The sequence below is a fragment of the Brassica napus genome, chromosome C7 (genome assembly GCF_020379485.1).
Source record: "Brassica napus cultivar Da-Ae chromosome C7, Da-Ae, whole genome shotgun sequence".
Classification (NCBI taxonomy): Eukaryota; Viridiplantae; Streptophyta; class Magnoliopsida; order Brassicales; family Brassicaceae; genus Brassica; species Brassica napus.
The window spans coordinates 6,122,662-6,146,639 of record NC_063450.1 but is presented as its reverse complement, the minus strand read 5'-3'; the positions used below and the strand labels follow the sequence as shown (position 1 = coordinate 6,146,639).

Here is a 23,978-nt window from a genome sequence, read left to right as displayed (position 1 = left end):
TGAGGAGTGTAAGGACAGCTTGTCTGGTGAGTAATCCCATGTTGAGCAAGATATTGCTTAAATGCATGACTTGTATACTCTCCACCATTATCTGACCTTAGAATTTTCATCTTGGCATTGAAATGGTTGCAGATATGGGTCTGGAAATTCTTGAAAGCATCCAACACCCTGTCCTTAGACGGAATCAGTGTCACCCAAGTGTATTTGGATTTCTCATCAATGAAGGTGACAAAGTATTTGTGGTTCTCTCTGGACACACATGGAGCAGTCCATACATCAGAGTGAACTAGGTCAAAACATCTTTCATAGATGGTGCTAGACTGTGACAAGACTGTTCTACAATGCTTCCCCAATATGCAAGCTTCATAATCATCATTCTTGAAGACCACACCTGGAAGCATCAAGTTTAGGGCTCTTGTATGAGGATGTCCCAACCTAACATGTCATACTGTGCTATCAACTCCGCTGGATGTACTAGCCAAACACTGAGAAGTGGATGGTCTAGACATCTCTGTCTTCTGAAGATGATATAGTTCATTGTGAACGTGCCCTTTTCCAATCACTTGGCCTGTCTTTAAGTCTTGAAATTCAACCTCATCTGGTTTGAAGACAACCTGACAACTCAGATCAACAGTAGCCTTTCTCACAGATATCAAGTTTGATGTAAACTGAGGCATATACAAGGCAGTAGATTCCCTATCAAACAACCTCAGGTTCCCTATCCCTTCTATCTTAATCTTATCACCATTTGCTATTTGAACATTTCCTGAGGCAGGCTGGACATCACTCATCAAGTTTTTATCACTAATCATGTGATGGCTTGCTCCTGAATCTATAATGATAGGTTTAGGGTCAAGAGAGTGTGTACCAGCCTTCTTGGATGAGATAAAGGCTTGGATAAGGGAATGTAGGTCACTCATGGTTGCTGGACCATCAGTGTTGGCTGCACTATCAGTACTTCTCCATGTTCCTTCTTCATTTGAACCACCAATGACAGATGAATACATGGTTCGACCTTGAATCGATGGATGCTCAAACTCTTTGATTACATTCCTGGCTTGATTCAAGTCACTTCTTCTTGGCATATTGTGGTTCTTATGTTGTTCCTTAGCCTTCTTGTACTCTGGAAACAACACCATGTTGGAGTTCTCCCTCATGGAGAGATATGGACCAGTGGACAATAGATTGTTCCTACTGATTTTGAGATAAACTGGACTTTGAAGAAGCTTTTCCTGATATGGTTGAAGCTTTCTTGAGTTCCAGAGAATATGGTACTCATCTATCTTGAGTTCTGGTGAAGTTCTTCCCTTTTGAAAGACCTTTGGACCAGTGGATAAAAGGATGTATCCAACAGATTTTGAAGATAATCTGAGAAAGGAAGAAAGAAATTTGCGGAAGCTTTTGTGAGTTTCAGGAGCTTAATGCTCTGATACCATGTTAGAATGAGGGAATTATTGAGAATTTATTTATGGAGAATGAAGAACATGAAGAACATAGAGAGAGAGAAAGTAGATCTCAAGATGTAAGAGAGAGAAGGAGAGAATAGTTTCCTTAATTTAATTGTGGATCTGGGTACAAGTATTTAAAGACAAGTGACCTCAGTACACAATATAATAAAATATCTTTTTCTCTCTTCATCTTCTCTTCAATAAAATCGAGCTTATAAAACTCTTATAAACCCTTATAAACCTTATAAAGCCTTATAAAAACTTTATAAAACCGTATAAGTCTGGCAGCTTAATTCTCAAGTCTGTCAGCTTAATTCTCAAGTTTGCCAGCTTAATTCTGCTTCATGTCAACATGGTACTTTGTAGAATCCCTATGTAGAATCTTAGTGCATTTTGATAGATTGCCAAAGATTGGATCTTGAGTTTGTTTTTGGAGCTTTAATGACGATTTTGGTTTCAGGTTGGCATATATGTACGGCGTGTCAGAAGGATTCTTTCTACATGTGCTATACTTGTCCTTATTCTGTTTGTAAGAAGTGTGTTAGAAACTCAGAGTATGTAGTTGTACGGGAGAACAAAGGATTCTTTGGAATCTGCATGAAGACTATAACGCTTATTGAGAATGCAGCAGCTGAAGCTAACACAGAAAAGGTACCAAGAAGATTTTGTCATCATTTTTTTGTTTTCTTTCCCTTACTTACAAACAAGATTATGTCAGCATTGGTGGTAATTTTAGAAGCTGAGGCCTTTTTCTTGACGTCAATTTTGTTTTGTGATGTGTTTTAACATGTACATTTTTTTTCCAGGTCCAGGTTGATTTTGACGATCAAGGCAGCTGGGAGTATCTTTTCAAGATTTACTGGGTTTCTCTTAAAGAAAAGTTATCTTTGTCCTTAGTTGATCTTACCAAAGCTAGAAACCCATGGAAATCTTCTACTTCTAAGAGAAAAATTACTAGCCGGCTTGACGATGGCAGTTCTCCTCGGGCTTATGAAAGCGGTAAGTCGTGCTAAAGTAAGGAAAATGAAAACTGTTTCCGTGAGTAAATTGGCATCTGCTTTGCTTCCACCATTGTCTAATGCTGCTGTGTGAGGAACAGATGAGCTCTTGGACTTCGTGAGGTTTATGAAAAACGGTGACGTTTCCGTCTTATCAAGGTGTGATGTCCAAACGCTTGTGCTAGAGTATGTGAGAAGAAACAATCTGCAAAGCGCTTTTCAGAGTTCAGAAATAATTTGTGACCTTAGGCTTTTATGAGATTGTTTGGAAAGGAGCGAGTGGATCGCTTGGAAATGTTAAAGCTTATTGATTCTCACTTCCTGGATCAAGAAAGGTCTCCGGTTAGATATACTTCAGCCGGAGGAGTCACTGAAACTATGTCCTTCCAGGTCGATGATAGGTTGAATATGTCTGAACAACATCAAGAAGGAGAATCACAGCAACTGAGCGTGTGCAATATTTAGGTTAGAAACCATGCGGTTGTAAAGTCTGAAACATGTGCTGCTCTGTCCAATAAGACGATTGATGACTTGGATTTGAATCTGATATGGTTATATGGAGATCCTGATGGGAAGATTCATGGACCATTTTCTTTAATGAACCTGCGACAATGGAATGCAAGTGGTTACTTCCCGCCTGAGCTGAGAATATGGAGGTTGGGTGAACAGCAAAGTAGCTCCATACTACTGACCGACGCTTTAAATGGGCAGTTCCATAAAACAGTGTCTCCTCAGAATCATTCCGTCCCCAGGTAGGAAGAGACGGCAGCTAAGGACCAAAACAAGAGTGTGGCTGTTGCTAGATTAGAGACTAGAGTACTTGACTTCAGCCCTAACTCAGTGTCCACCGACCAGAGTGTTGTTTCTAGTAGTAACAATGTCATCACAAAGAACTCGGATTCTAGAAACAAAAGCCACATGGATTTCACACTTTCTAATGAAAAGGAGGCTGTGGAGAAAACGAAAGTCGAAAGTCTTTTGCCTGGACAGAGCCCGATAAGCTTTCACTTTCACTGGCTACATTTCCCGGAAACTCAAACACAAACTACAGGAAAGATGGAATGTTAGTCAAACAGAGGCAGATGAAAAGAACGCTTGCTATCAAAAACGACGTTGGCCTAACCGGAGCAGCTGAGAAACAAGTCACGGCTACAGTCCAGTCATGTTGGAAAAACTGGAATGCTGCTACTCCAAGCAGTGCTTCCAACGTGCGGGATTCAAACTCCGGTTTGGTGTCTTTCACAGACAATCAAGAAATAGACTTCCTTGATCTCTTTAGTCCAACCTTCAAAATCAACTTTGCCTCTGATACAATGGATTGGAAACCCATTGTAACTGTACCTGACGAGTGTGACGAGTCAATGTCAGATCTTTTGGCGGAAGTTGAAGTTATGGAGTTCCAAAAAAGTTTATCTTCTCCAACTTCAACTTTCCGTAGTTCTGGAGAATTGCTCAACACTCCATCAACGATAGTAATATGAATCAGCAATATGCAATGCATACAATTTTAAACTCGCTTTAGCAGCAATCTTAGTAGCTGCTTATCAGATAGTAAATGGAGTATCACCATTGACAAGAAATATCTACTTTATTAAAACAAAAGTACAAATAAGAAATAACTCTAAGACTTACAACTTAATTATAATACAATGCCATTGAATTAATTAATAAACGTAAATCTAAATTAATTTTTTTCCAAAATCTATTCCACAACAAATTAATGATAAATATTACACTTAATGCACATTAATATAATAAATCTTAATAACCAATTTGACTAATAAATTTTATTGACGATATTGTTTTAAATATATATAACTAAAATTCTATTAGAAAATTATTTTTAAATTATGTATGGTATTACATATGTTCAATTGAATTTCACCTTAAATTATTTTTCTTTAGTGAGGATTTGAAATATTAGATTTGGTAATAACATGTACATTTAAGTATTAGTATTAAAAAAATTTAAAACACCTAAGATTTTTCTTATGAGAAAATTGTAATAAGAAAAGTTTCAAAAGAATATTTTTCAAGTTTTGTATGTAAAGAAAAACATTTAGACAAGATAACAATGTTCTAAAAAAAGAAAAAAAGGTTCATATAAAATAAAAATCCTACATATAATAAAATGTTAAAGTCAATAAGTTAAAATAAAATTAATTTGATAATAATATAAATACAAGAAATGAAATTACGCATTCTAACAAATTACTTATTTTAATAAGTATAATATAAATATTTTACTAAAAATGCATGACAAATATTTATATATCGGGTTGAGAAATTAAAAATTAAGACTACTTATATAACGGGTTGGAAATTTAAATATAGTTATCATTTATGACCAAAAACCTATCAAAACATCTCAAATATTATTTTCGCATATATATGTTAGTTTATGAAAAACACACACATAAACTAAAAGTAAACTAAAAATATATTTTAATTATTATCCGTAATGTCATAATAAAAATACATAATACATGAAAAAATAAATAAATATTATATTATTTATAGAAAACAAAAGTATATTCCTAAAAATGAAAAGTGGTTTCTCTTTTTTACTGAAACCCAAATGTTGTAAATAATTCTTTCCAACGCGTATCAAACCTGACCAATGAAAGGCTACTAGCATTTCTTTTACCACTAGCCAACTCGATATCTGTTAAATAAAAATGATATCGGTTAAATAAAAACAAATATTCGCGTGATATTTTCATTTACAGTTATATAAATCATTTTACTTTTACTATTAGTGAAATTATGTAACAGCAATATATGTATTATGTGATGTATTTTTGTCACCATTTTATTATAATTTTTATAGATTATATAGTGGTGTAAAAAATATTTAGATACATTACGTAAACCAAAAAATTACGTAAACCAAAAAAGCACTCGTCCGGTCGGGCGGGTCCAGCTCTAGTTAAAATTATATAGTGAATGGGGATGCACAGTATGATACACTCCTTATTGCAACTAAGCTGGTGTCTTTTATTATCATATATACTAGGTGATAACCCGCGCCCTGCGCGGAGCGAAGAGATTATTAAAGTATTATAACTTTTAATATGTAGACATAATAAAAGTTAAAGGCATAGTAAAAAAATATATGTAAGAAAGTACGGATTATAGCTAGGAATTTTAGTATATCAATATAAATTTATATGCGATAGCCATTAAAATTAAAGTGTATATTTGTTTGCATGCGGGTAAATTATAAATATAATATTAAATGAAACATAAGCAATAGTCTAATAAAATATAAAAGGAACAATGTATAAAAAAAAGAATATTAAAAATAGAGACAAAATAACTGCTGTCAATAATGCCTGCAGAAGTCTTCGTTTGCAATCCTATTATGAGCAATAGCAAAGAGATCACCACTTACCTAATTTTGTTATTGCGTGATGCGTTTTCGTGAAATAGGTATTATAAGATCCGTGATGGTCACGCCAAAAATATATCAGAAATATTCCCCTATCGATTAAGGTAAGTATTTCGATTCTTTGAATTTTGTTTCCTTTTATACGTTAACAATATTATTGTGTTTCCTTAATATTTTGACCAATTAAGCGTAGGTTATAATTTGGAATATTGAGTTTGCATCGAGTATATTGAAATTTAATTGTGTTTCCTTTTTATTTTGACCAAATAACCAAAATATATCTGATATCCGTAACGTATAATTTTTTTTTTCAACGTTGACAAAATGTTGCCTTTTACAAAAGAGTTAATATTGCATTATAATTAACGATGACAAAAATGTTCATAAAACGTTCGATTATAATACGTGTTACTAAAATAAGCATAAAATTGTTCATAAAATTATTCCCGTTTCTTTAGTTGCATTATAAAAAAATTTGATATTGGTTTAAAAATGTTCATAAAATGTTGCATAAAAATGTTCATAAAATGTTGACTCGGTTTCAAAAAGGTTCATAAAACGTTGCATTATAATACAATTTGATATTAGTTCAAAAACTATTCATAAAATGTTGCATTATAATTAATGTAAACAAAAATGTTCATAAAACGATTTGATAGATATCGAACTTATTTTGTTGCCTTTTACAAAAGAGTTAGTATTCTGCATGTCATAAATTCCCCTTTTTTTTTCAAATCGGATTGTAATCATATAGTATAGTGTATATGACCAATGACATTTGGTTGTAATTATTCTAGTTCACAAAGGGTTTTTTTTTTTTAAGTTAGTGAGAGTGCATGAGATGATGACACATAGGAAATGACACTCATGTAATAAACACATGAGGCCAAGGTTTATTTCTATAAATGTTCCTCCTTTAATAAGAAAGGGATTAATTATCCTATTTATAAGGAGGAATATTTCTTGTTGAATCGCTTCGAAAAAAAAAGAAAAGGAGGAAGACTTCTTGCTGCAGCGCTTTGGAAAATATATTTTTAATGAGAAAATGTCATTCTATTACTCGGTGGTTTGAATAACTAGACCGGAATAAAATAACCAACAAAACAAATGTTCCTATGAAATGATCTCGCTGTCCTAACTAAATGATATGCAGTTCCATTCTGTCCCCTATGGATATAGTTGATCTTAAAATTTTGAAACCTTCTCTTGAGATTTTCAATCTCCTCCAACTCTGTCGACTCTCCCAAACTTATTCTTTTACTTGTCCTCAAGTGTACTTTCTAAAACTCATAGGGAAAGAGGTTTGAAGGTGGGAGCCCATAGCCAAAAGAAACACAACTAGCACTCAATTCAATATTTAATCCAACGTGAGCACACTCTCTTATTACACTCTAGCTTCTCTAGGCCTATCTCAACTCCTTTTGCCCTTATACTCATCATCAAGCATCCACACATTCAAATCAACCAACTCTCACATTCATTAAGCATAAAACATTAAGTGAATTCTTGCAAATGGTCAATTGGTCCAAATCATTTGGTTGAGTAAGGGAAGGCTTTTATTCAAGTGGGTCAAGAGGTTCAAAATCCATGATCTTTTAAAGTGGTTTACTCTCAAAACATGTAGCCTTGACATTGCACATAATATATCTAAGAAAGGGACCAACTCATGCATACAATGATCAATCTCCATTGTTCTGCCTTTTCCCAAACATACAAGTTACACAATCACTTCCCAATGTCAAACCTAACTCCTATCTCTCACCAAAAGATCCCAAGAACGCTTTGCAGATAAAACTGTTTTTCTTTGAAATCTATAAAGGATTTTCTCAACTTATAAACAAATCTTAGCTCTAAACAACTTTGCTAGCCCCTTTTTTTTTTGTTTGGGGGCCAAGACTTTTCACAAATTGAGCTAGAAGTTTCTCTACTTATCCCATAAAGACTAGTCAATTAAACACAAGAGTTCACTCTTTTCCTTCAACTTTTTCATACTCCCAAATCAAACTTTACAACACTCACCCCCATCCTATGGCTAGACAATAATGTGCATAATCTAGCAAGAATGAAGATCAAGCATTATCGTTCCCGATACTCTCAACATTATGTGCATGTAAGAATTTCCGAAAAAGGCCTCACTCATCAATCAATGAAGGCTTAAACGGAGGAAGGGATTTTGGGGAGAGGTCTACCACTAGAGGTTGTCAAAAAGATTGGCATAAAGGATGTGACAACTCAAGTGTGTATATCCATGATTCAGTACACAAGGGACCATGAGCAAGATGCATTAAGTTCGTTCGGTTCAAATAAGGTTGTAGTTGGCTTCAAAGACTGAGTTTCAGCAATCAACAAGTTTCAGGAAGAGTTTTCAAGGTTCGAAGCATACAAGTCTTTTTGAGAGGTGCATAAGCTACTCAGGTGCAAAGTAGTGTTATTTACAAGGCATTTAAAATCATTGCTCCTAATGCAAGTGAATGCAACCTGTATGCTCTAGACTCCCCTAGAAATGCAAATGATGCAAACTAAAATGATTTTTTTTTTATATGCAAATAGGTATGCAATGCATGAATCAATGAAACAACATCAAAGCAAACATGATCAAATACTTGGTACCTCCCCCAAACTTAAATGACACAGTCTCTGTGTTGTCAAGGAGAGATAGATAACCAAAAAGAGAAAACTAATATGCAAAAACGAAATGGTATATACAAGGGAAAGTAGTGGGTTACCTTCTATGGAGAATGAGTAGAGGGAGATGCTCCCTCCTCGTCGTCCTCAGGTGGTAACTCTTCAAGGTGTTCATCAGCAGGAGTGCCCATCTCTTCAATGTAGAAGGCTTGCCCGAACACAGTTGGTTTCTTCATTTTCCCCTTGATGTCAAAGTGGAGAACATGCCCTTTACCCAAATGGAGATCAATCGTGCCCTCTTTCACCTTAACAATTGCTCCTGCTGTAGCTAAGAATGGCCTTCCAAGAATCAATGGGTCTTGAGCCTCCTCACCCATCTCAAGCACCACAAAATCTGTAGGTATCTCATACCTTCCAATCTTCACAGGGAGGTCCTCTAAGATGCCCACAGGGTACTTCACTGAACGATCAGCTAACACCAGAGAGAGTCTACACTTCTTGTACTTAGTGAATCCAAGCTTCTTTGCCACAGACAAAGGCATCACGCTGACACTAGCTCCCAAATCGCAGAGACATTTCTCAAATACCATAGGTCCAAGAGCACAAGGTAGTGTGAAGCATCCTGGATCCTCAAACTTCTCTGGAACATCAAGCCTCTGGATGATGGCACTGCACTCATGGGTAAGAATCATCATGCTTTACATTTCCTTCTTCTTTGCAGCTACAACATCTTTCAGAAACTTGTTGTATTGAGGAATCAACATGAAAGCATCGATGATGGGCATTGCAACCTGAGCTTCACTCATTTGCTTCTCAAACAGAGCCTTGTACTTCTTTAGCAGCTGCCTCTTGAATCTACCAGGGAATGGTAGTTTGGGTTCATAGGGAGGAGGAACAAAAGAATTCTCACCTGCTGGAGCAAGAACTTCACCATCTTTCACTGTTTTTTTCTCTTCCCCGACCTTTCCTTTACCTTTGGCTTCCACAATCTTCTCCAAGATTTCATCATTGATTTTCTCATCAACAATCACCACTTCATCATCTAAGTTGATGGCCACCTCCTCACCTAGTTTCTCAGCATCCCTGGTGAGGGTTGTAGGAGGTAATTGCTTACCACTCCTAAGGGTGATAGCTTTGGCCTCCTTGGGGTTTTGGTCAGATTTTCTAGGTAGAGAGCCTTGCTGGCGAGTCTGGTGAGTGTTCATGGAAGCAAACTGATTCTCTAAATTCTTGATTGTAGAAGCAAGATGTGAGAACTTGTTGTTGAGCTCATTGTAGCTCCCATCAATCTTGGAATGAAGGTTCTTCAACTCATAACCAACATGCTTCTCACTTCTAGTATGAGACTCCAAGATTTGTTTCAATAAGGTATCAGTGCTGCTCTCTTGAGGAGCAGAGGAACCAGACGAGGGGTGGCTGATAGCTGCCTTGCTGGTTGTTTTTAGGCGGATAACCACTCTGTTGGTTGTTGGGATAAGATTTCTGTTGGTAGTTGTTGTACTGAAAGTTGAGCTCTTTTTTGTACCAGCTACCATTATTGTTGATGAAACACAGTTCTTCCTGACCTTCCAAACCCTCAACCTCATGGACAACAGGTGGTGTCTCTTGGCTTGGGTTACCAACAAAGTGTAGCTGCTCTTGGGTGGCTTTATCAGCAGGGAGGATGTCTATCTTATCCTGTAGAGCTTTCAACTCCTTCCTCGTCTGCTTATCATCTGTTCGACTGCCTCTGTCGTGGTCTCCACTGTAGATTGCATCACTCTTTACCATGTTGTCAACCAGCTCCTCTGCATCTTCCTCAGTTCTCCCCAAGAAGAACCCATTGCTAGTTGTATCCAGTCTGGCCATGTACTTAGAAAGAGCACCACGGTAGAATGTGCTCAGCAAGCTCTCCTTAGAGAAACCATGGTGTGGGCATTGAGCTTGGTAGCCCTTGAATCTCTCCCAGGCTTCACTGAAGCCTTCCAAGTTCTTCTGTTGAAAGCTGGAAATCTCATTTCTCAGCTTAGCAGTTCTTGAAGTAGAGAAGAACTTCTCCAAGAATGCTCTCTTGCAATCATCCCAAGTGGTGATAGAGTCGCTGGGTAGAGACTTCTCCCACTGACGTGCCTTATCCCCCAAAGAGAAAGGGAATAGCTTGAGCTTTAAGGCATCTTCGGATACACCATTGGTTTTCGACAACCCACAGTAGCTGTCGAACTTGTCCAAGTGATCGAATGGGTCCTCTAAAGCCAAGCCATGATATTTGTTGTTCTCGATCACGTTGAGGAGTCCTGACTTGACCTCAAAGTTGTTGGCTGCCACAGCCGGTGCTCGGATTCCCAGTCTATGACCATGAATGTTTGGCCGGTCATAAGTACCAATGGGTCGAGCTGCCCGCGGTTGGTGTTCTGCCCCTTGCGGTGGATCTGCCATATCAATATCCAATCTCTGCAAGTGGGCTTGTTGTTCTTCTTCTCTTCTAGCTCTAGCACACTCCCTCTCTAAAGCTCTGATGTCTGCTACTATTGGAACTAGGTTTGATGGACCCCTGCTCCTCAAGTTCATACACCTGAAAGTTAAAGGTAGGTGAAGAAGAAGAATCAGTAACAAAACAAAATTAAAATGACTTAGTCTCAAGCAAGTGACTAAATCTCAATGTTCAAATCTACTCAAAATTTGGCAACGGCGCCAATTTGATGTTAGGAGTTTTCAAGGCTCCTAAAACAAATGTTGTAGTATAGTGAATGTCGAACCAATTCTAAGGGATTTCAAGCACTGAGAATGCAAGTACTCACTTAATCTAAGTGCAACCAATGATTTAGATGGGTTTTAAACTACTACTAATACTAGAAAGCAATTACAGAATGATACTTTCATGACTAAGGGAAAAGAGAACTCATGGGCATAGGGATTAGACCTTGGGTGATCAAGTATCGAACTAAGGATGGCATATGATCAATCAAACTATCGACCTTAAGCCTAGACACAATTCTAAGCAAGCTCTATGTCTAGATGAATGCTCATTTGCTAACATATCTCAAACATCAAAAGTTTTTGGTTGAATAATGTGAAAGCAATCATTACTAACAAATCTATTAGCTATCTTAGCATCTTTAACAACAAATGTCTTTGGCAAAGTATACTAAAAGTCTAGGAGAGTTGTCTCAGGCATTTCATCGAACACCTTTCGGGTGGGAAATGCCTATCGATCAACTTTTGAGTGGCCAACTCAGAAGATGCATTATGAATACTCTACTAGCAAGGAACAAGAATGATCTACACTAAAACATCCTAGAACTAACCTAATCACCCTTAATCTCCCTAACCCATGATTTCAAAAAGTGATTACTCACTAATCTCCATGATTCCTCTTAAACCCATGATGGATTTCAGATTAATCATGTAAAGAAATAGATAAGAAATCAATAAGAACACAAGATGAGAGCAATCAAATCTGAATCAAAAGAAGTTTTCACTAGTTGTTCTCCAGAAAAGATATTGTTTTTTTTCTCTGGTGGCTTCCCCCCCAGGTACTTAACTTAGGTTTAGGCCATGTAAAACAACAAAACAAATTACCAAAAGGCCCCTGAAATAACATAAAAATCGTCCAAGCAAAACACGCGGAGCGACCTAGCATAGTCGCTCCAGGAGGTCGCTCCCGACGCGTTTCTTCGTGTCTCGCCCCGTCAAAACACGAGCGACTTGAGCTGGTCACTCTGGCTTGTCGCTCTGGCTGGGAGCGACCTTGGTAGGTCGCTCTGAGAGGTCGCTCCAGGATGCTCGATTTTGGTGTCTCCGGACGAGAGGATGCGAGCGACCTTGGTGTGTCGCTCCAACAGGTCGCTCTGAACATCAGGAGCGACTTCGGCACGTCGCTCTAGAAGGTCGCTCCAGGGTCAAATCTGTGTGTCTCCGGACGTGAAAACGCGAGCGACTTCGTGCGGTCGCTCTGGGAAAGTCGCTCCGGGATGTGGTGCACAGCGACTTCATGTAGTCGCTCCGGGAAGTCGCTCCAGGCAGTGCTCGTCCAAAGATCACTCTAATCACCTCCTTTGAGCTCCAAATGCACCCAAATGTCTCCAGGAACTCCATGTGGTACTCCAATACCTAATAGAGACATATGTATGCAAAATGCAACCTAGACATGGCTAAATCCTAATCTATATGATGAAAATGCACATGAATAAATGGATAAAACAATGTAAATATGCAAGATATCAGTCGACTACCATTGCTATTATCTCTTTGCAATCTGTACCAAAATTTTGACATGTCGAATGATGCAACATGCTATCCATAGCCCACCGAAGGGCTTCTAACTTTGTGTGCAATGGAAATTCTCTTCATCTTATATTTTTTGTACCCAAGAGTTGTGGATGTCCATCACCATCAACCTATGTCCATCCACATTATAAAGAAGTAGAGATCCAAGAAATATACACCAAAGAAATACTCTCCAAACGTAAAACTTGAGACGGTATCACACTACAAGAAAACGTGCCCATAACAACGAACATTTACGACGAAAATATTAAATTTACATGGTGTTTATAACGCAGTTACGAGGAGACCAACTTTCGTCGTAAACGCCATGTAAATTTACGACGAAATATGTTTGTCGTAAAATCCATGTAAGTTTACGACGAAAGTACGTGGAATGAGAAATGCGTCGTAATCGTTACATCGACATTACAACGAAACATGTTACCGTTATATTTAGGTGAAAATGTGTATTCAATGTGCTTTAACTTACCTAATTTCGTCGTAAAGTCGTTGTAAATATTATGTTAAAACCACGTAAAATCCATGTAAAACATTCATTGTAAAATCGTTGTTATATTTCAACTACCCAACTCAAAAATTTCTCTATATATATGTCATTTCCCACAACTCTCTTCCTCACAACACACAAACGGAAAAAAAAAATCCGAAAAAAAAATCCGAAAAAAAAAGATTTCAAAAAAAAATCTAAGAAAAAATGGCCGGTGGCGGTAGTATTTACGAGTTACGGAGTTGGATATATTTGCACAAAGATTCCGACGGGAGGGTGACGAACGCATTTCTGAGTGGGCTAGAAACATTCATGCACCAGGCGGGCTGTACACCGATCACGCAGGAAAGCGGTAAGATGTTCTGCCCCTGTCGGAAATGCAAGAATTCAAAATTTGCACGTAGTGAAACTGTATGGAAGCAGTTAGTAAACAGAGGAATTACACCACATTACTACATTTGGTATCAACATGGAGAGGGTTATGGGGGAAATGAAGCTAGTAGTAGTATTAATAATTTTGAGGATGCTCATCATAGTGAAGAACCGAATCATTTGCATAATGAATATAATTATCATCAAGATCAGGAGCAGATGGTAGACCATGATAGGGTTCAAGATATGATTAGTGATGCATTTTTAGAAACAACTACAACAATAGCTGATGGAACTGGAAATGTAGAAGAACCTAATTTGGATGCAAAAAGGTTTTATGAAATGCTAGATGCTGCAAATCAACCAATCTACACTGGTTGTAGAGAAGGTCTCTCTAAATTGTCTCTAGCAGCTAGGATGATGAATATTAAAACGGATCATAATTTACCTGAGAATTGCATGGATGCATGGGCGGAGTTGTTTAAAGAGTATTTGCTAGAAGACAACGTGTCTGCTGAATCTTATTATGAGATTCAGAAATTGGTTTATAGTCTTGGGTTGCCTTCGGAGATGATTGATGTTTGCATCAACAACTGCATGATCTACTGAAAAGAAGATGACAAGTTAGAAGAGTGTCGATTCTGCAAAAAACCACGATTCAAACTGCAAGGCCGTGGGAGGAATAGGGTACCGTACCAAAGGATGTGGTACCTACCAATTACAGACAGATTGAAAAGATTATATCAATCTGAGAGGACTGCTGCGTCGATGAGGTGGCATGCGGAACATGTCCAGAGAGATGGTGAGGTTGCACATCCATCAGACGCAAGAGCGTGGAAACATTTCAACAAGGTACACACAGATTTTGCTACAAATATTCGGAATGTCTATCTTGGGTTATGGACCGATGGATGTAGTCCATTTGGAATGTCTGGTAGACAATTTTCTTTGTGGCCAGTCATTCATACGCCGTACAATTTACCGCCGGATATGTGCATGGAACAAGAATTTCTATTTTTGACCATATTAATCCCTGGGCCGAAGCATCCAAAACGGTCTCTTGATGTTTTTCTTCAACCGTTGATAGAAGAGTTAAAGCAATTGTGGTCAGAAGGGGTGAGGACGTACGATTGTTCCTTGAAAAATAATTTTACGATGCGAGCAGTTCTGCTGTAGACGATAAGTGATTTCCCTGCTTATGGGATGTTGTCTGGCTGGACAACACATGGAAGATTATCTTGTCCATATTGTCTTGGATCGACGGATGCTTTTCAACTGAAGAATGGTAGGAAGATTTGTTGGTTTGATTGTCATCGTCGCTTTCTTCCACTTGCCCATCCGTACAGAAGAAATAAGACATTGTTTCGGCACAAAAAAATTGTCAGAGACGGTCCTCCTCCATATCTCACCGGCCAGCAGATCGAAGCAGACATTGATTATTACGGAGCTCAGGAAACAGCTAAGGTTGGAGGAAATTGGCATGTTCGTAGAAATATGCCTGATGGGTATGATGTCTCTCACAATTGGCATAAGAAGAGTATATTTTGGGAGCTACCCTACTGGAAGGATCTTCTCTTACACCACAATCTGGATGTCATGCATATTGAGAAGAACTTTTTTGAAAACATCATGAATACATTACTTAACGTCCCTGGGAAGACAAAAGATAACAAAAAATCAAGGATGGACTTACCTGATATTTGTTCAAGAAGTGAGTTACATATCAAGAGCAATGGAAACGCTCATGTTCCCATCTTCCGGTTGTCATCAGAAGCCAAAACAACCTTGTTTGACTGGGTTGCATCAGAAGTTAAGTTTCCTGATGGTTATGTTTCAAATCTGTCATGATGTGTTAAACGAGGTCAAAAGTTCTCAGGAATGAAGAGTCATGATTGTCATGTGTTTATGCAACGACTACTTCCATTTGCTTTTGCCGAGCTCCTTCCAGCAAATGTCCATGAAGCACTTGTGGTGCAGCCTGGGTATGGCTTCTGCTCCTGGATCACTTGAAGGGGAACGGATAGGGGTGTTCTAAGAGGCTACTAGCTCTCCTTTGAACTGTGGTCGTCTCCCTGAGCCTGTGGATTGGCGACAGAGATGGTTTGCTACTCAAAGACACAAGATCACCTTGTATTGTCTAAGATGGGATTCACAGGAATTCCTTCCTTTAAGTGAGATCAATGTTCTTGAGCTGAACAGAGAAATCTAGAGACAAGACAACAAAGTTGACTGAATAATTCTTAGATTGAAAGTTGAGTAAACAAAGCTGCCTCCCCCACCATGTTCTTAAAGAAATCGACAAACAGAAACCCTAGAAGTAAACCAAGATGGTTTAATTCTAATTCTAATCCTAATCCAATTAAAATTGGTTTATTTTAAAATCCTAATTGTCTTTGGTTTAAATTAAATGAAAGCTCAATAACCAAAGCCCTTACAAAGTAATTAAATTAAACCAACAGGCTGGTTTATCTTGATCTCCTTGTCTTGATCCAAGACCCACGATTTTGGCTATCTCCTGGAGCCTCTCCTCTTGTGCTCTCAGCCTTGATCTGGTTACTGGTCCACTCCACAAGCTGGCTAGCTCATTTAGTTCTTCTCTGCTCAAGTCTGGTTCTTCTCTGCTCAAGTCGGGTTCTTCTCTGCTCAAGTCGGGTTCTTCTCTTCTCAAGTCTGGGTCTTCCTCGTCAGACTCACTCAGCTCCCCAATGTCTCTACTCATGGCTACACCATCCCCTCCTCCTTTAAAAGGATTTGACCTCAAATCCAAATCATCTGCAATAAAAGGGTCCAAGTCAGAAACATTGAAAGTAGAACTGATTGTGTATTTTCAAGATCGATCTGGTAGGCATTGTTGTTGATTCTCTTCAGCACTCTGAAAGGTCCATCTTTCCTTGGTAGCAACTTTGATTTCCTCTCAACAGGAAACCTCTCTTTTCTCATGTGAATCCACACAAGATCACCCGGTTCAAGTACTAACTCCTTGCGCCCCTTGTTCTTCTGCCTCTCATACATCTTGGTTCTCTCCTCAATGTTCTTCCTGACCTGCTCATGCAAAGACAAAACAAACTCGGCCTTTTGCTTGCCATCAAGGTTAGTTTGCTCTTTTAAAGGTAAAGCAAATAAATCAAGAGGAGACAATGGGTTAAAACCATAAACAACTTGAAAAGGGGAGAGTTTAGTAGCTGAATGCACTGCTCTGTTATATGCAAACTCTACATGTGGTAAACAATCCTCCCATGTCCTAATGTTACTCTTAATGATGGCACGCAAAAGAGTAGACAATGTCCTATTGACTGATTCAGTTTGACCATCAGTTTGGGGATGACAAGTAGTTGAAAACAATAGCTTAGTTCCCAACTTTCCCCACAGAGTTTTCCAGAAATAGCTAAGGAACTTAGTATCTCTATCAGAAACTATAGTCCTAGGCATACCATGCAATCTAACAACTTCTCGAAAGAATAGATCAGCTACCAAAGATGCATCATCAGTTTTATGACAAGGTATGAAGTGAGCCATCTTAGAAAATCTATCAACAACCACAAAGATACTATCTCTTCCTTTCCTAGTCCTAGGCAATCCTAAGACAAAGTCCATAGAGATATCAATCCATGGTGCAGTAGGAATAGGGAGAGGTGTATACAAACCTGTTGGTTGGACCTTAGACTTGGCTTGTTTGCACACGACACACCTTGAGCACACACGCTCCACTTCTTTCTTCATACTCGGCCAGTAGAAGTGCTCCTGCAAGGTGGAGAGTGTTTTGGCGACTCCAAAGTGTCCCATCAGCCCTCCTGCGTGAGCTTCCCTAACATACAATTCTCTCAAAGAGCCACTAGGAACACACAGGCGGTTATCATAGAAAAGAAATCCTTTTACTTGGTAGAATTTTCCACTAGCATGTTTCTCAGATTCTCTAAACACATCTTTAAACTCAGGATCATTAGCATAGCAAGATTTGATATGTTCAAAGCCTAAGAGTTTAGTTTCCATTGAAGATAAAAGAGTATACCTTCTGGAGAGTGCATCAGCCACTACATTCTCCTTACCTTTCTTGTAGTGGATGACATAAGGAAAGGTCTCAATGAACTCCACCCACCTGGCATGTCTCTTGTTCAGCTTCTGTTGCCCTTTGAGATGTTTAAGGGATTCATGATCTGTATGGATCACAAACTCCTTAGGCCACAAGTAATGTTGCCACACTTGTAAAGCTCTCACCAAGGCATACAGCTCCTTGTCATAGGTAGGATAGTTCAAGGTGGCGCCTCCTAGTTTCTCACTGAAGTAAGCTATGGGTTTCTTATCCTGCATCAACACAGCTCCAATTCCAATACCAGATGCATCACATTCAATTTCAAAAGTTTTAGAAAAGTCAGGAAGTGCAAGTAAGGGAGCACTTGTTAACTTCTCTTTTAGCATTTGAAATGCATCTTCTTGGGTTGGTCCCCAAGTGAAACCTACACTCTTTTTGATTACTTCAGTCAGTGGTGCTGCAACTGTACTGAAATCTCTCACAAACCTCCTGTAGAAGCCAGCAAGTCCATGAAAACTTCTGACCTCTCCAATAGATTTAGGAATCGGCCACTCCCTGATAGCCTTCACTTTTTCCTCATCAACCTGTATGCCCTGTGAAGTCACAACAAAACCTAAAAAGACAAGGTTATCTGTGCCAAAAGAACACTTTTTATAGTTAGCATACAGATTTTCTTTTCTAAGCACATCCAGAACTTGTTTCAAGTGGTTAACATGTTCTTTCATAGTCTTGCTGTAAATCAGGATATCATCAAAGTAAACAACTACAAATCGTCCTATCAAAGCTCTCAAGACATGATTCATTAACCTCATGAAAGTACTAGGTGCATTAGTAAGTCCAAAAGGCATCACAAGCCATTCATACAATCCTAGCTTAGTTTTAAAAGCAGTTTTCCACTCATCTCCTTCTTTCATTCTAATCTGGTGGTAACCACTCTTTAAATCAATCTTAGAAAAGACACATGAACCATGTAACTCATCTAGCATATCATCTAAGCGAGGAATAGGGTGTCTGTACTTAACTGTTATGTTGTTGATGGCTCTGCAGTCCACACACATCCTCCAGCTTCCATCTTTTTTTGGTACCAAGAGGACAGGTACAGCACAAGGACTCAAACTCTCCCTGATATGTCCCTTATCCATTAGCTCATTGACTTGTTTCTGAAGCTCCTTGGTTTCCACAGGGTTGGTCCTGTATGCTGGACGGTTTGGTAAAGTAGCTCCTGGTACAAAATCAATCTGGTGCTCTATTCCCCTTATAGGCGGCAGCCTATTGGATTGTCCTCTGGGAACACATCTCTATACTCCTGCAAAAGGCACTCAATCTCCTCTGGAATCTCAGGAGCAGGGTTAGTAGTAGAGCTCAACAATTCTTTATAAACCACTAGTATCAAATTTGATTGTTCAATCACAGCAGTTTTGATATCTTTAGCAGTAGCAAAGAGGTTGAGTTTACTTACCTGGCTGGTCTCTTCAAGAAGCAAGGACTTGCTGGCGGCCTTGGACTCTCCTCTCTTCATTTTGAGATGCATCTGATCCTGGTGTACCTCCTGAGGGGTCATTGGCGCCAGGGTAACTTGTTTCTCCTTATGGATAAAAGTGTATCTGTTGGTGAAGCCATCATGTACTGATCTCTTATCATACTGCCATGGACGACCAAGAAGGATGTGGCTAGCTTCAAGGGGTGCTACATCACAAGTGATCTCATCCTGGTACTTTCCCACTGATAGCAAGACCTTCACTTGTTTGGTGATCTTTAATCCACCCTCATCATTGATCCATTGCAAGAGATATGGTTTAGGATGTTTAAACACTTGAAGACCCAACTTCTCCACCAACTCAGCACTTGCTACATTAGTACAGCTGCCTCCATCAATGATCAGGCTACAAACCTTTTCTTGAACCAAACATCTGGTGTGGAACAAGTTTTCCCTTTGCTCATCTTCTTTGGCTTTAGGTTGAGCATTGAGAAGTCTCCTGGTGACTAGTAGCTCTCCACGGACAGGGTACTCCACGCCTTCCTCATCTGACTCTTGGCCGGCGTCCTCCTCTTCAGATATCACCTCCCCGTTGGCTAAGATAGTCATCACCTTCTTGTTGGTGCACTCATTAGCATAGTGACCAAAGCCATGACACTTGAAACACTTAATGTTCCTGGTCTTAGTAGATGTGGCTACTCCTTTACCCTTGTCATCTCTCTTGGTCTCTACTGAAGAAGAACCACCCTTGGACTTATCCCCTGGCTTATCTTCCCTGGAGTAGGCCGGTTTTGAAGTAGGAGTGTATGAAGACCGGGTAGAGCTCTTCCTCTTGTTCTGCTGCTCAATCAAAATAGCTTTATGTAGCAGTTCATCCATGTCCTCATATTCTTGTAGCTCCAACCTATCTTGTATATCTCTGTTAAGACCTCCTTGGAATCTTGCCATAGTAGCTTCTACACCTTCTTCTAAATCAGCTTTTAACATGAGTGTTTCCATCTCCTGGTGATAGTCCTCTACACTCTTAGACCCTTGAGAAAGCCTTCTCAACTTCTGGTGTAGATCTCTTCCATAGTGATTAGGAACAAATCTCTTCTTCATCACAGTTTTCATCTCAAACCAGGAAGCTACTTGAGGCTCTCCATTGCGTCTCCTGGTAGTAGCAATCTGATCCCACCAGCTAATAGCATATCCACAGAATTCAGTAGCTGCTAGTCTCACTTTTCTCTCCTCAGTGAGCTGCTGGCAATTGAAAACCAGTTCAATCTTCTTCTCCCACTCTAAGTAAGCATCAGGATCATTCTTCCCATGGAATGGAGGGATTCTAAGCTTGAGATTGCCTAGGTTATCAGTAGCTGGTCGCCTACGGTTGTAGTTTCTACCATGCTGACTAGCCTGAGATCCATCATCACTTTCATCAGTTGAATCTTCTTGATAATGTTCTCCATAAACCCCACGACCCCCAATCTCAACTCGTGGCCCTCTTATAGGTCCAATGCGTGCTCTCTGAGCTCCAGCAGCAACCGCATCCCTCTCTTGCCCTGCATTAACACCAGGTAAGTTTTCATTAGCTTGTTGTGCAAGGTTGTAAGTATTTTGCATTCTTCTGGTTATCTCAGCCATCATAGCCTCAAATTGAACTTGGTTGAGGTTGATTTGCTGGACAGCCGGTTCTCCTGAACCCTCTGGTTGCTTTCCATCTCGTCTCTCTTCACTCATTGTTCCTGAAATAGTTAGAGAAAACACAAAGCCAAGAACAAAAGTATCTCTCTCTCACTCAAGTTTTTAAATCGCCAAGTCTCAGCTCTTCCCACAAGTTCAGTTGAAAAAACAAAGTTCTACACTTAAGATCTAGAACTAAACCCCAATGAATCAGAAAGGAAGTATTAAGAGATTTAGGCACCAGCTGACTTTACCACCCTGAGCTGGATTTCTCTTCAGCTAGCTGGATTACTCTTCAGCTTTTCTTTTTTTTTTTTGATTTGGATCAGAGATCTCTTTTCTTTTCTTTTTTTTTTTTTGATTTGCAGGGTTGGCTCAGCTGGCTTACAACAGATAGAAAGATAAGAGAAGTGTTTGATGGAATGAATGATCTGAGTAGTCAAAAATCGCAGACCCTAACCTTCAAGTGGCTCTGATACCACTTGGTGCAGCCTGGGTATGGCTTCTGCTCCTGGATCACTTGAAGGGGAACGGATAGGGGTGTTCTAAGAGGCTACTAGCTCTCCTTTGAATTGTGGTCGTCTCCCTGAGCCTGTGGATTGGCGACAGAGATGGTTTGCTACTCAAAGACACAAGATCACCTTGTATTGTCTAAGATGGGATTCACAGGAATTCCTTCCTTTAAGTGAGATCAATGTTCTTGAGCTGAACAGAGAAAGCTAGAGACAAGACAACAAAGTTGACTGAATAATTCTTAGATTGAAAGTTGAGTAAAAAAAGCTGCCTCCCCCCCATGTTCTTAAAGAAATCGACAAACAGAAACCCTAGAAGTAAACCAAGATGGTTTAATTCTAATCCTAATCCAATTGAAATTGGTTTATTTTAAAATCCTAATTGTCTTTGGTTTAAATTAAATGAAAGCCCAATAACCAAAGCCCTTACAAAGTAATTAAATTAAACCAACAGGCTGGTTTATCTTGATCTCCTTGTCTTGATCCAAGACCCACGATTTTGGCTATCTCCTGGAGCCTCTCCTCTTGTGCTCTCAGCCTTGATCTGGTTACTGGTCCACTCCACAAGCTGGCTAGCTCATTTAGTTCTTCTCTGCTCAAGTCTGGTTCTTCTCTGCTCAAGTCTGGTTCTTCTCTTCTCAAGTCTGGGTCTTCCTCGTCAGACTCACTCAGCTCCCCAATGTCTCTACTCATGGCTACACCAACTTGGTAATTATAATTTTATAATATATATACATATGTTATGAAATGTTATTAGTTTGATTACTGTTGCAATATACAGCCATCGGCGCATTTTCAGCACACGTACGTTCAAGGAAGAAGTCATCGAATAACTTCATCATAACATTCCGATCATGTTGTGCAACCTGGAGAAGATATTTCCTCCTTCATTTTTTGACGTCATGGAGCATCTAGTTGTCCACCTACCGTATGAAGCATTGCTTCGTGGACCTGTTCACAACGGATGGATGTATCCGTATGAGCGACAGATGAAACATTTGAAGGGGAAAGCAAGAAATCTTGCAAAGGTGGAAGGTTCAATAGTTGCGGGGAGTTTGACAGCCGAAACATCTAACTTCACATCATACTACTTTGCTCTAACTGTTCGTACGAGAAAAAGAGTTCCTAGAAGATATGATGATGGTGGAGTACCGACATCATATCCAATTGATGGTGTTCCTGACATTTTCTGCGAAATTGCACGTTTGGTGGTAAAACGAAAGAAGTATGGTGATCATGTGAAGAGGATAAACATAGTGCCCACACTTATATTCTGCTCAACTGCGAGGATGCAGTGACCCGTTACTTTGAAAGGTAAATATTTTTATGGATGTTAATTATATGAATTGAAGTTAATTATGTATGACTTGATTATTTGTTTAATTTACAGCATGTTTGTATCTCAAGTTGAAGAAGCAATACCAGGAATATCTGCAACTGATGTGGACACACGTAAAGATAAACACTTTGTCAAGTGGTTAAAATCACAGGTACGTAATATATCTCATACATTGATTAATTAAGTAAGTGTTTTGATACTTCAATATTAATTAAGAATATATGCTTTTTGCAGGTCGATTATGACGATCCTTATTATCCCGTATGGTTTCACGAATTGGTTCAAGGTCCAGTTGCAAAGGTCACCACATCACCTATGTATTTCACACGAGGATTTACCTTTCACACATACGAGTATGGGAGACATCGGGCAACGAGTAACTACGGAATATGTTTGAAAGGTGAAACAGACTTTTACGGGATCTTGCAGGAGATTATTGAAGTGGAATTTTCGGGGTTATTGAAGCGTCCTCTTTAAATGTGAATGGTTTGATCCTGTTGTGAACCGAGTGATTTACAACGAAAGTATTTACGTGTGCTTTACATCGAAATCATTATGTGGGCTTTACCACGAAATCTTACGTGTCGTTTACGACGAATTCTTTACCTGCGCTTTACGAGGAATATATTTCGTCGTAAATGTAACGAGTCGTTTACGACGAAACCTCCGTTACGACGGACGTTTAACAACGAAACGTCTTTCAAGGTTAATTCGTCGTAACACCCCGTTTACGACGAATTTACAACGAATACTGCCCTAATAAAAAATATGTTTTCTTTTAGTGTCACAGGCTCAAGATCTAAATATGTAGTTAGAGAATTCGCCAAGAACCACGCTTGGCATTGTTCTTCGGCATATCTGTGTAACACTTATATAGACAATGATTGAATACATACCTTATATATTAATTGAGAAGCATTATAACATTTTTTTGGTAGCCACATGTCATCAATAGGATGATTTTTATAATCTCTAGAGAAATTAGCTGGTCTTTCTAAATATATAATAAGCTTTTTATTAAAGTAACCATAAATTCATTATTAATGTTTAAATAAAAATTACGGATATGCCTAATGTAGCTAAAGTATATATGGAAATTAATAATTTGAATAATAAAGATTTGATAAAAAATTAATGTATTTTCTATCATTTTTGTCTGATTTTAAACTATTAAAATAAATTAAACAACCACTTTCACCATATAATAAAAATTTAGATTTTTCTGTATATTGTTATAATTTGAATTTTGAAAAATGACTATAAACTATTAAAACTGTTAAAAATTTTATATTCAAATTTTGTGATTCATAGTGTAAAGATTTTGTTATGACAAAATGTGAATGATTACAAAATCATATAAGTAGAAAGTGT

At 38.7% G+C, this 23,978-nt stretch overlaps 1 protein-coding gene and 1 non-coding gene across 2 annotated transcripts; both read left to right on the top strand.

Annotated features, from left to right (window-relative positions):
* The first annotated feature begins 1,889 nt into the window (after positions 1–1,889).
* On the top strand, positions 1,890–3,927 carry LOC106369139 (zinc finger CCCH domain-containing protein 44-like). The gene is made up of 6 exons (XM_048763929.1): positions 1,890–2,099; positions 2,255–2,447; positions 2,548–2,636; positions 2,720–2,896; positions 2,966–3,198; positions 3,498–3,927. The coding sequence occupies exons 1-6, from the start codon at positions 1,890–1,892 to the stop codon at positions 3,925–3,927; spliced, it is 1,332 nt and encodes a 443-aa protein (XP_048619886.1).
* Positions 3,928–10,362: 6,435 nt separating this feature from the next.
* Positions 10,363–10,469, top strand: LOC125590749. The gene has a single exon (XR_007326753.1). It is a non-coding gene; the product is annotated as a small nucleolar RNA R71 (small nucleolar RNA).
* Positions 10,470–23,978: the final 13,509 nt, after the last annotated feature.

Coding starts and splice junctions, on each gene's coding strand:
- LOC106369139 (XM_048763929.1), top strand. CDS start 1,890: ATGACGATTTTGGTTTCAGGTTGGCATATATGTACGGCGTGTCAGAAG. Junction 2,448..2,547: donor TCCTCGGGCTTATGAAAGCG/GTAAGTCGTGCT, acceptor TGTGAGGAACAG/ATGAGCTCTTGGACTTCGTG. Junction 2,637..2,719: donor AAACGCTTGTGCTAGAGTAT/GTGAGAAGAAAC, acceptor TTGTTTGGAAAG/GAGCGAGTGGATCGCTTGGA.